Here is a 13,360-nt window from a genome sequence, read left to right as displayed (position 1 = left end):
CTTTGCCACTTAATAACTGGGTGACTTTGGGAAGTCGTTCAATTTTTCTGAGCTTTAGTTTTTTCACCTAGAAATATATACATACTTACATAAAACTTACCTCTCAAGGTTCTTGGCAGATAAGGCAACATAGAATCCCAAAAGTTAGCAACAGCCCTCCCTCCCTCCATTGTTATCAGCTCAGAAATGTAAATCAAAGCATCAGGGATTCTGGAAGGAGACCACAGCTCCAGGCTCACTGCCTCTGGCAATCCCTTCCTCTGTGTCTTGACTTTCTCACTGTAAATAAGCAGCATCTTTTTGGATACCTCTGGAGCTGCCCAAGTGAGGGAGAGTCTGGGTTAAAACCAGTTTTGTCTGGGGCCTCCCTGGTGGCACAGGGATTAAACTCTTAACACTATCAAGTGCTGGTTGCATGAGTTTGATCCCAGGGAGCTACCCCACATAGCATAACAGACCTCTCCAGTCTCACCTGCTGCTCCCCTCAGCAGTATATTTCAGTGGATCTGCCTGTTCTGCTCCCCATTTTGTCTCTGGTGAATCCTCTCACCCCCTGCACCTCTGGCCTATACCCCAGTTCTTGTATGCATAAATAAGTAAAAATAAATCTGAAAAAAAAAAAGTTCTGTCTGCATCCAGACTTGGCTCATAACTTCATAACTTACAGCATGGGTCTGCGCCTGGCACTTGGGTCCCTGTGTGCCCAAGGCAGCCAGAGTAAATGTCAGTTTACTTCCTGTGATGGCTGTTTCTGAGGCTCAAGGAAGCACTAGGGAGGATTCATGCTTCAGCAGTACAGTTCCAATGACTTAACCTTTCTGAGTTGGAATTTACTCAAGTGCAACCTGGGGATAATACAGTCCCAGAAGAGTAATAAGTTTTCAGTTGAGATTGCTACATAGGACCAGGTAGAACAAGATAATTTTTCAGCCGCTTATTGAGATTTCAGATTAATGTCTGCAAATCCCACTGAAGTGTTTACATGAAACCATTCTGTAACCAGTTGCTAGCAGTTATGTTACAGGACAGGGAGAGTTAGACCATTAACTTGGGGGTACAAACAAGTCAATATGGTAAAAGTATGCTCTAGAGGGAATTTCAAGGAGTTATTTATTCATTCAGCGAGACTGCAAGCACCTATTCTTTTTCAGTCACTGTGCAAGTGCTGGAGAAACATCTGGGAACAAACAGAACTTACATCACAGAAAAGGAGATGGAGAATAACTGAATGTACAAATAAATCAATAAGTTGCTGTGAAAACCCAAAAGCAGGTTGAGATGAGGAAGAGGGTTGGACAAGAGTGTTCAGATAAAGACCCCATTATGAGGTGATATGAAGTTGAAAGGCATGAATGTGAGGATCTAAGGACAGAACATTCCAGAGAGAGGAGAAGACAGATATAAATGTTCCAAGGTGGGAAAGAACTCAGAATATACAAAGGAATTAAAAGAGAGCTTTGTTCCTGGAGCAGTATAAGCTACTTAAAGTTTAGAGAAGGAGACAGGAGCCAGATCAGGTAGGTCTTATCTGCCATGATAAGGAAATTTATTCTGGGTGCAACTAGAAACCCTGGAAGTTACAAGAGGGGAGAAACATCACATGATTGCAGGAAAATGCTCACAATATAAGATTAAGTGGGGAAAAAAACTCCCAAATCTTTAACTGTGTATTTGGTACCAAATCTAAAACTTTATATTTGGTAAGCATAAGTGTGTACTTCTACACATGCATTGTATGTACGTATATTTACATATATATGCATGTACATATTCAGAAAAAAAAAACCTGAAGAAAGATACAGCAAAATGATAAAATGTGTCCTCTAATTTTCTTAGAGGTAGAGTTTTTCCTTCAGTACTTCCTCCAATTTTGTCAGTTTCCCACAATTTGTATTACTATAATAATCAGAATAAATCATATGCTTTTAAAAGACTTTGTTGTGAATCTGTTATAGGACTGCCTGTTTTACATGAGCCGATGGAGAATGAAGGGGATACAGGAAAGCAAATAATCTAGTTTCTAAATGAAACACCTTACCCATGCTCTCCAAATCTGCGGCATCTTGACCCTGCCTTAGGCAGGCTCAGTCCTAGTCAGGATGTTGCAGAGCGATCAATGGAGAGGATGTAGAGGGATGCTCATTTACCCTGCCTAATCTCGGATTTGAGCTTAAAGTGCTTTGAAATGCTGATGAGACTAGGAGGCAGTCCTAGTCAATAGAATGTTGGCCAATAGAAATGTTCTTCACCTTTTAATGAGTCAACTCTAAAAATTTTCATTCTTACTGAAAGATTTATGCAAACGGATCTAACAGTTCTGTTTCTTTCCACAGATTTGAATGTCACCTGCCGATTTGCGGGTGTATTCCACGTGGAGAAAAATGGTCGCTACAGCATCTCGAGGACGGAGGCTGCTGACCTCTGCAAGGCTTTCAATACCACCCTGCCCACCATGGCCCAGATGCAGAATGCCCTAGAAGCTGGGTTTGAGACTTGCAGGTAAGAAACAGCAAGGCCCACTGTGGAAAGCTGGCAGCCTGGGCCCAGGGGGCGGGCTCCAAGCTGGGCAGGCTCTTCCGGCAGATGAATGGCTGACTGCCTGCAGGGCCTGCCCCACCCATTCATTTGGCCAAGTCAATCTGGAACCTGCATGACAACTGGAATTGAAAGGCAGCTGAAGACACCTTTGTGAATCATATAGGGGTTGCTTTGGAGGAGGCCATTAAGGGTCATGGGTTGGAATTCTCTTGCCTAAAGTGCTTCCACAGCTTTCTCCAGGCTTTGAAGAAGCATGCAATATCATTGTCGAAACCACAAGAAAATGTAAACCAAATAACAGTGTTCAAAATAAATATGTGCCTGGTAGAGTCTTGGCCTTGCAGACTTGGCTTAAAGCAAATTTTCAAGCTCCTCCCCCTCCAGGTTTCTCTCTATAAAGTTTGAGAGGGTAAATAAAAGGGTGTGACAGTTATTAAAATACGTTATTCCAAGTGATTGGGAAGTGATTGGAGAGGGCCCCTGGTGAGGCCTGCCAGGGGTCACCGCAGGCCCTTCCGTTCCACGTTAATCACAGCAGACAATGGATTTTTTTTTATTCCGATGGTCATGTGGCAAGTGGCGCAGACTAAGCAAGCAGTGGTGATGACCACGACCACGGTGAAGTGTTTTCATTTTTTTTTTTTTCACTAGAAGAGTCTGGGCAATCTGAACAAGCAAGTTTTCACTGCACCTGATCTCCTCCCTGGTGCTTTTTCAATGCAGTCTCATTAGGTAACGAGTTTCCCACATACAAACACACACCTATAAACATGCAAACACAGACTGCCTTTTAAAGTCAAGTGGCAGAACTCTTTATGGAAACCATTAAATGGAAGTTAAATAATGTGCCCCCACCCATGGTTATAGAGTAAGGCACCCACATGAAGAGCATAGCCGAGACTTTCCTGCTGAAAAAGAAAAGGAAACTCTTCACTCTCAAGTCACGCCATCTGATATGGTAGCTGCTGGCCCCATGTGGCCACTTATACTTAACTCATATGAAGATTAAAACTTGGTTCTTCTGGGCCTCCAAGGTGGCCTAAGGGTTAAGTCTCAACGGTATCACCACTATGGCCTGAGTTCATTCCCCAGCCAGGGCGCTAACCCACATATGGGGCAGCAGACCTCTCCTGTCTCGCCCGCTGCTCCCCTCAGCAGTGTATTTCAGTCAGTAGGCCTGTTCTGCTCCCCACTCTGTCTCTGGTGAATCCTCTCACCCTCCCGCACGTCTGGCCTGTACCCCCATTCTTGTATGCATGAATAAATAAATCTCTAAAAGAAAAAGAGCAGGAAGGGAGATAGCTCTGGTACCTTTGAGTCAGGCTGTGGCTGTGAGGATGGCAGGCCAGTTAACAGAGTCATTTATTCTAGTCCCAGGGCTAATTGTTTCAATATGACCCTGACTAGGCCTCTAGCCTAAGAAAGTCCATTTAAGAAGGTGAATTTTGATTGTGAAATAAGTACAAGGCATACTTACAAAATGAAGAAATTTCTCAGATGTTCAAAATGAGGCAAGTTTTTATTACTTCACCAGCCAATCAGCAAGTGTATAGATGCTGGGCAGCTTGACTCCCTTGCCTGCATCCTCAGACTGCACCATGGGTTGATTATATTATCCCACTTTATGGATGAAGAAATTGAGGCTTATTCTCATTCTGCAGTTGGCCTGGACCAATCATCTGAATAGGGAGGAGTCAGGATTCTGGCCCTGCTTCATGTGAGCCCAGGATGAGATAACAGTAACCCAGTCCTTCCAAGAGCGAAAGGGAAGCCTGTTGCATGGATTTGCTGAGTCACTTCTTCCCTCCCTGTGGACAGCCATACACACATATATTTTACACATGTTTTAAATATCCCCAGCTCTCACACAGTGTCATGTATGAAGCCACAAACACTCAGGAAGAACCAGCAAAGGGCATGGATTCTAGAATGTCAGTGTTATATATCGAAGGTGATGGAAGTGCTGTGAGGAGTAGGCTCACCCAGGAGCATTGTTATTTTAAAAAGAACAAAAACAGAACAGTTCCAAAGAAATCTACTGTCCCACCCATCACTGGCATTAAGTGTTGCCAAACTCATTTGCTTAACTTCACTCAGGTAACTGTGAATCAAGCATCTGCCATAGGACAGATGCCCAAGACTCAGCCACCAGCATAAAACCTTAGCAGCTACTCGCTTCTGTCTGCCCTGCCCTGATTAGTGGCAATTCTCATATATGTGGAAACTTATTACCATTTAATTGCATCCCTCCCCCCGACACCCTAAAGATTCTTTGGAGGAACCAGTCTGTCCGTTCATATGAGAATTAGTCATGAGGGTACAGTTGCAACACCGGCATAATGAGCTCTATGTGCTTAAAAATTTTGAACTCATAGCCATTTCCCTGGATCTTCTGGGTGATGCATCATGTGCTGTTGCCCCGGGAAAGAAAGATTAAAAGGCTCTGTGCTGAGCATTTCAGCCAGCACTGCATTTTCAAAAACCTGCTGGATATGGCTTCTCCCTTGCTGGGGTGCTGGCCTCCCCTTGCCACCACCTCTTCCCTTGCAATTGGTATTTTCTCAGCCCATCTCATTTCTGGAGGCATTGTTTATTTGGGAGCAATTGTGTGGCAAGTATTTAGCCACCAAGATGCTGATAGAAGAGGTTGGGGCTGTCATGTCTGAGATGGTCTCTGGTTCTCACATGTGCCCAGAAACAGCTTGGTGAGCACAGTAGGGCTTTAGTGCTTCTCTCTCTGGCTGAGCTGCTTCTGGAAAATTCCTGGGGTATTGCTGTTACTGACTTCCTTGCCCTTCCTCTCATGTTAATGATAATCCATTTGCTTCTACTGGCCATGGAATGATGCCTGGGATGCTCATTGGGGTGAAATGTGCTGTGCGTCAGGTTTTAGGTTTGGAGTAAGGAAGTCTGGAGAGAGGAAATATAGGAAGGGAGGGGCTAGGGAAGGGTAGGAGAGAGAGAAGAAGGCAGACTTGATATCTTGGATTGAACCATCCAGTCCTCTCTGATGGACTAAGTCAATCAGGTCATTTTGGATATTTTCTGGAAAATATGAGAATACTGAAGAGCCAGAGTGGATCTCCTATCATTCTCTCTTCCCTGACTCTGCTTCCCTCTGCTTGCTGCAGCTGACTTGATACCCCATATGTTACTGGAGAGTGATTGTTTCTTTCCTGAATCTCTTTTTTTAACATAGAGCTCTAACTAAAATCACCTTGTCTCTGTCAGCCATGTTGATCCCTTTTCCTCTCCCTCTGCTGTTATTTTTGGAGTTCACAGCCTCCGTTGCAACTTCTCACACCCCTTGGGGTAAATGGAATGAAGCATGGCCCCTGGGAAATGTCACTGGGTGGGAGATTGTGAAATCCCCTTCACTGCCTTACAGGTGAATAACTCTGGCTTTGCTTTTGCAGGTACGGATTCATAGAAGGGCATGTGGTGATTCCTCGGATCCACCCCAACTCCATCTGTGCTGCCAACAACACAGGGGTGTACATCCTCACGTCCAACACCTCCCAGTATGACACCTATTGCTTCAATGCCTCAGGTGGGTTCTAGATGACTGCCTTTGCATTTCGGGTTCCTTTGGACAAGGAAGACTCTGGCAGTGAGACCGATGGCTATTCAGCCTTGGCTAAAGTGGGGGTTCAAAGAACAGAGGCTCACTGAATATCACTACAGCAGAGACAAGATTCCTGTCTCCAGGTGTTTACTTGTCATCCTGGAGAGACCACCAATAAATGATAAATATGAAATAGTGCATATGAAGTCAGAGAGTGAGAAGTGGGATAAGAAAAAAGCAGAGCAAGAGGCTACAGCATGTTAGGAACTCTTCATCTGGGAAGGTAGGCAGGAAAATGTCTCCAAGGAGGCTCATTTATGACAGTCTTGGGTGAAGTGGGAGAGATAGCCAGGGCAGATTGGGCAGGTGGAGCCAAGCCAGGTCTGGGGAGCAGTGTGCTGCTCCCAGAACAGCAGAGAATCTGGTGGGTGCGGGGCAGTGCTAAAGCCTGGTAGAACCCCAGAGGGGGACTGGTAATGAATAAAGACAAAGGGGTCAGCAGGGGTCAGACTGCATAGGGTCTTGAAGGCCATGGAAGAGAGTTTAGATTTTATTCTCAGTGGATGGGTTGCATTGGCATCAGTGGATGCCATTGCAGGATTTTAAATAGGTGATGACATGAATCTAATAGCATTAGAAGACAAGGCAAACGACTTGGAGTATGTACTAAAGGTTGGCGCTGAAGGGAGAAGGCTGGGAGGATATATGGTAGGTCTTTGACCTTCCTTAGTGTCTTTACCCAATTATTGAGAGCCTGACAATTAGACAATAAGAAAGCCAAGCTCAGGGGTGCATGCTGTGCTGCTGGCCGGGCCTCTTCCCTGTCTAAGGGCCTTACTTCCAAACATTAGCTTAGAAACTCATGTTTACAAGTCTCGTTCAGGCCCCAGCAAGATTGAAGAATTCCAGGCATCATGAATCTTCAGGGTCTTTTGAGATAGGTCAAAGCCATAAAAGTCAAAGTTTTGAATGCCAACAATCAGATAAATGTCTTTCTTCTCAAATTGGGCCTTCTGTTCCCCCTAAAGGTTTGAGATTGTGTGAAGGAAAAGACATATCACAAATTAAACTTGACATCTCTTCTTGAACTGTCAGTTGCATTAAGGATGGGACGTGGATGTTAAATTAGCTGAGAAGTGATTTAAGATACTCTATGAGATAAACTCAGCTAAGATTCTACAATGACTTACAGCATTTTTTATATGACAGATATTATATGAGATAGTGGAATATGCAAAGTGCATGCATTTTTCACTAAAGTAGAGACATCAGAGGAATTGTGAGACTACATCAGTAGCTTTAGACTACACTGCCCCCTCCACACACACTCACCACCATCCCGCTGTTGTATGTATGAACAGTATAGATTGAGTGGGAATCAAGAGGAGAAAATGAAAGTTTTGGAAAGAGAAAGTATCAGGGTTGATTAGTTGGGAAGTGTAAAACCAGTAGATTATGTCAAATATATTCAGATCACTCAACCTATGGAGAGACACAAAATAAGGAGGAGAAAATCATAAAACGGTTAATTCTCCCTGGCATATGAGGAAGGAAGCCCCTCTCAGAATCTAGCCAATCCTTGGGGTCAAGAAAGTCTCACTAAGCCAGACCCCCACATTGCCTTGCTCGCTGAATGGAATGAAAGGCTGTCCAGTACGGTCCCCTCGCCTCACATGGGAATTGAATGTGAACTGCACATTTGGGTCACCATCGTCTTAGCATGCTGCCAGATTTGATGTTCTTTATAAAAGCGTAGGCAAATTGGAGCATGAAAGGGGTCCATTTGAACAAAGGCTCTGCTCATTTACAAAAACCATCTTATTGGTTTTGACGTGATGCCCCTTTATGGCAACTCTGCTCCTGGAAATTCCTGGTGCACTACCGTTATCTGCAGTTATGTTTGAATTTGGAGGCATTTGTTCAAACTCTAGCACAAAGAAGCCATAATCCAAGGCCTGATTCTGGGTCTGTGCAATGTAGGAACATCAGAAGCATCTCACTGTTTCAACCACTGTTGGGTGGTGTTCCCAAATAAACAGGATTGTTACCCTAAAAGACCTCCCAGCTTGGCTATATGCCTTGATTTTCAAATGAAATAATTGTTGAGAAAGAACTATTTAAACTGCAAAGATGAAAGAAATATTAATTATTATTTTCCTCCCATGCTTTGCAAATTTCTTAAAAGATGGGACAAGAACATGTTTATCTTTTTTTCCCTTTTTTTAATTACATGATTGATCTGGTGTATGAGTAAATGCTTAAAAGGAAAACATAGACTGATATATCTGTAACTGCCTTGAATTGCTTGTTGCGGCATTCAGGGATTATCTAAATGCTTCTTGACCTGTTTATCTATGCAGACCACTTTGGGGGTTAACATCTCAGGTATGCTAACTGGAAAACTCAACCCTTGGGAAATTAGATTGATCCTTTTTTCCTTTTCCATTCATCAAACAAGATTTATTGAACATCTCTCTTTCTCCATCCCATATAATGTTCTAATCAACACAGATAAGGTTACTACTCATCTTACAGAGCTCACCTATTTCTGTGGAGGTGGGTGGATAGTAGACAGCACGGGTTTGGACATGAGCCATGAACAACCATCAAGTGAAATGAACAAGATAATTGTAGATAGTGGTGAACTTGAAGAAGAAAGGAGAGCGGGATAACATGTAATGGTGTGGGATGTGGGGGAGAGTGAGAATCTGGTTTAGAATTAAAAAATGAGAAATGGTTTTTCCAAGGAGATGACTCTTTTTGAAGAGTTTCTGAGAAATCTTCTAATCAGTCTTTGCAAGAATGGTTTTTCCTAAAACTTGCTTTATGTCCAGTTGAATATATGAATTTATCAGTTAATTTCTCTATGAAGGCAAATAAATAGGCAGATAGGGAACTTAGACTTTATTGGTGCAGAAAGATGCCCCAAGAATTGGGAAGCAAGCAAACCTATTTTGTTCAATGTGTGGTTTTGTCCAATTTGTTGCGTAATTAGTGATTTATACCAGAACGTGTAAAATACTTGGGATAACCGCCTTCCCTGTGATAGTAGCCTGCCTCTATCCATCCATCCATTTTCTACCCATCCATTTATCACCCCTTGCTTCCAAGAAGCAACTCTAGAGAAACCAACCCAACAAGATAAATTGCCATTTTACAGTAAAGTGTGCATGCACGTGTGTATCTGCGCGCGCGCGTGCGCACACACATACACTATAAAAGCTGTAATGTACCCATGGATTCAACTTTCCCTTAACAATAAAGTCAGTTAAAACTCTCTGGGATTTTAGTGTTCAACACAAGGTCTGTTTACTAAACAGAGCATCTGAGCACAAATGGAAGAGCTCATGGAGAGATCTGGAGAGATCATGTAGTCTTCTTTTAGGACCGAAGGAATGTGGGCAGGGTGGAGCTTTCAGGTCCTGTTTTATGAGGCTTTAGAGTGTGCTGTTCACAGACATCTGTGTGTGATCAGGCAGGCCCAAACTAAGGCAAAAATCTTCATTCCTGAAGAAGGGGGCAAAGTACAAGATAGATGGAGGACAAAATAAAAAGAAAAGTCAGAGATACATTAAAACAAGAGACATTCTGGGCACCTAAGCCAAAAGTAGTCTCAAAAACTACATATTAAGAAGCAGTCTAGAATAGGCACTTAAGGAGATTAGCTAAATTAATAAAGTAATACATTAATGAAAATATTAAAGATACAGTTGTTTTTAAATATTTCTAACAAATTCTTTGTTTATTTTAATCTTCAGATTATCATGCAGTTCATGTGGATAAATATTTTATATTTCTGCTGTGTTTTTCCATTATTTCTGTAGGTTATTGTGATTATACATGATTTTCTCATTATAGTGCATATATGTTTTCATTGAAAAATATTTTCATATTGATTTTATGGCTTAAAAATAACTTTTCATGTATGCTCACAAGAAAGGACTGTGTCCATTTTGTTCACCATTGTACAAAATATATTTATTTGTTAACAAATAAGTTTTTTGGGTTGGTATGGGAACAAGTAAACTTCCAGATATTTATGAAATGAAAATGGAAAATGCATTACAAAGACCAGATAATTCCTTAAAGGGTAGCCAAGTTTCAGAGAAAGAAAATTATTTGCATGGAATTAGCTAAAATAAAACTCCATCATAATTAACAGAACCAGGAATAGATTTAACTTATGTGTTTTGGTGTCCTCAAGATGTTTTCTTTTTCTCCCCAATAGCTGCCGAAATGAAAGAAGACTGTGCCTCGATCACAGACCTGCCCAATTCCTTCGAAGGTCCAGTCTCCATAAGTACGTATCTGTTCTCTACTTGGCTGAGTTTCCCCATCTTTGGGAAAGGGATCAGGTGCATTTTCTATGAGATGCAGCTGGCTAGAACAGTTCTCATTTTCCTAAGTTTAGAGACATTGGTGGTAATTCAATATCTCTTCCCTTTTCCTGCTATGACTTCAATCTACTCTCTGGTTTACCCCAAAACTCAAGTCCAGTCATTTGAAAATCACTGTCATGTTTTTTTTGTGGCATATTTATACATACAACATTATCATCTGCTTGATAGTTTTCATTTAGTTAACTCATTCTTTTCTATTTAAAAGGGATTATTTTTTTAAAAGAATTGCAAGTGGAAAACCAGAATGCCTTGCATAAGTAGAAATAAATGTTTAAAATATTTGTGTGGGAGGGCCTCCCCGGTGTCGCAGCGGTTGAGCTCTGGGTTGCGAAGCTGCCCGCGGCCTCTGCGGCGCCGGTTCGATCCCCGGCTGCTCCCCGGCCACCGGAGGAGGGTCCCACATGGCGCGCAGACCTCTCCTGCCGCCCGCTGCTCCCCTCAGCAGTGTACTTCGGTCCTTCTGCCTGCTCTGCTCCCCGCTCTGGCTCTGGTGAATTCTCTCACCCTCCCGCGCTTCTGACTGTACCCAGTGCTTGTACAAATAAATAAATAAATAATAAATCTTTAAAATAAAATAAAATATTTGTGTGGGAAAATGAAATAATTTTCTTAAATTCTAACTATTATAGACTCTGAGCCATGGGTTGTCTTATAGAAGGGGATTATACATGTTGGGAGTAGGAGTATTTTGACCCTTCAGATTTTCTAAAGGGTTTAGAAACTAAACCCTTTGATTTAACTAAAATATTGAAAGGTAATTATAAAGGGTATAAACTTCCCAATCTGTTTCAGCTCTATTTATACCCTGTTCACCTAAAATCATCTTGATTATCTTCAGCTGTTGGAAACAATATTTCAGAGATGCCAACCCACTAATTAATAGTCAATTATTAATCATTGCCAGTCAGCCTCATTTCTTTGAGGAGCAGCAGAGTGTTGAGGAGGCTTGGGGGCAGAAGTGACAGGGAAGCGAGACTCTTCCTGGATCACACAAATCTAGCTCCAGATTATCCTCCACTTGTGTAAAGAACTGCCCCAGCCTGTGCCTTGCAAAAGACAGAGGAAGTCGGCTATGTGAGACATGCTGTCTTTCTCAGGTGTGGTTTGAAATTCTGTTTCCTTTCCACAAATGAGATCTTAGAGGAATGACTTATTCTTTCCAAGCCTTAGTGTTCTCATCTGTATAATGGAATAACACAGGAGAATTGCCATGAAAATTAAAAAGAAAATATATCTAAAGACTGCCTGGCTCATTACTAGATGCTCAATAAATTACCCATTTTCTTAGTCCCCAGGGAGCTCTTTCAAAATCACAATTTGTGTGTGTGTGTGTGTGTGTGTGTTCCTTTATCTGCCTCTGCAAAGATTATCAGGTTGATTGAGACTTTGGAATGTTTTTAAGTTTATGTTTTATTAATAATTCCACTTGGGTAAGCAAAATAGATAAGTGCAAAAAAGGAATCTTTATCCCTACCAATGTAATACAGCAGAAAATAATTTCAGCCAAAGGCACCTTGTGGAGTGAGTAGCCCACGCTTGAAGGCAGTGAATATTCTTACTTTTTCTCCCTCTGTCATTTCCTGTTTAAAGCAAAGATTTTGACCTTTCTATATACCCATGTTGGTTAATTCTAAGTTTGAATTTCACAGAAGATAGAAGCAGCTCTGTCAATATTTAAGCATGATGATTCCTAGCCAGCAGTAAGAATTTGCTGAAACTGACAGAATCTGCTCTTTAGAAAGAAAATCGAATTCTTGCTGTATTTGCTGATACATCTTCTCTGCTAAGGCTAATCACTGCTTTATCTTCTCTGAATCCTTTTGGCAGTAGATGCAATTGACAGCAATCAATGTTGCATGTACTTCCAAAGGGAGAGTAGGGACCAGGTAGGAGAACATTATTTCTAAGCACCTATTGTGTGTGTTGAATACTGTTCTCAGTACTTCACAACATATAGAATGCTCATAACAAAAGCTAATGGTAGCCCCCCATTTTACAAATGATGAAACTGAATTTCAGAGAGTTCCCTTGTTGAGAGCCACAGGAAACCAGAATCCAACAAGGGGGCTGCCAAGCACATCCTCTTTCCAGGATGTGCAGGTGGCTGCAGCTGCTTCACTTTCTTTTTTTTTTTTTTTAAGATTTATTTATTTATTTATACAAGCACTGGGTACAGTCAGAAGCGCGGGAGGGTGAGAGAATTCACCAGAGCCAGAGCGGGGAGCAGAGCAGGCAGAAGGACCGAAGTACACTGCTGAGGGGAGCAGCGGGCGGCAGGAGAGGTCTGCGCGCCATGTGGGACACTCCTCCGGTGGCCGGGGAGCAGCCGGAGATCGAACAGGTGCTGCAGAGGCTGCGGGCAGCTTTGCAACCCAGCGCTCAACCACTGCGCCACCGGGGAGGCCCTGCTTCACTTTCTTAGGGCATCAGCTGTTCCATGCCCAACCCCCCCCCACCCCAACCACACACACTAGATTGGTAGTCAGGTATTGTTTTTCTAAATCACAAAGAAAATAACTTTGAAGTCACAGTCTTCCATGATAATCCACAGCCTTTTCCTACACTCAGAAAGTGTCAGCTGCCCCATTCTGAAAGAGCCTTCTTTCTCTTACAGCAATCGTGAACCGTGATGGCACCCGCTACACCAAGACAGGCGAATATAGAACGAACCCTAATGACATCAACCCCAGCAGTGCCCCTGAAGAGGACATGAGCAGTGGCTCCTCCAGTGAAAGAAGCACTTCGGGAGGTTACATCTTCAACACGCACCTGCCAACCACTGCTCACCCAATCTATGACCAAGAGGACTACGGAGTGTCCGAGAGCCCGGAGGGCAGCCCTGTCACCAGTAAGGAGA

At 42.7% G+C, this 13,360-nt stretch overlaps 1 protein-coding gene across 8 annotated transcripts in view; it reads left to right on the top strand.

The window, feature by feature from the left end:
- The window catches only part of CD44 (CD44 molecule (Indian blood group)), an 84,231-nt gene that overhangs the window by 34,582 nt on the left and 36,289 nt on the right, over window positions 1–13,360 (top strand). For all 8 annotated transcript variants that reach the window (XM_037522468.2, XM_054699272.1, XM_054699271.1 and 5 more), the window contains exons 2-5: window positions 2,334–2,499; window positions 5,955–6,088; window positions 10,332–10,403; window positions 13,118–13,351. In XM_037522468.2, coding sequence (XP_037378365.1) covers window positions 2,334–2,499; window positions 5,955–6,088; window positions 10,332–10,403; window positions 13,118–13,351 — 606 coding nt within the window. The remainder of the gene's footprint in view (window positions 1–2,333; window positions 2,500–5,954; window positions 6,089–10,331; window positions 10,404–13,117; window positions 13,352–13,360) is intronic.

This window comes from Talpa occidentalis, unplaced genomic scaffold, assembly GCF_014898055.3.
Source record: "Talpa occidentalis isolate TD23 unplaced genomic scaffold, MPIMG_talOcc4v2.1 talOcc4.3, whole genome shotgun sequence".
Classification (NCBI taxonomy): Eukaryota; Metazoa; Chordata; class Mammalia; order Eulipotyphla; family Talpidae; genus Talpa; species Talpa occidentalis.
This window is presented reverse-complemented; position numbering and strand designations above follow the sequence as displayed.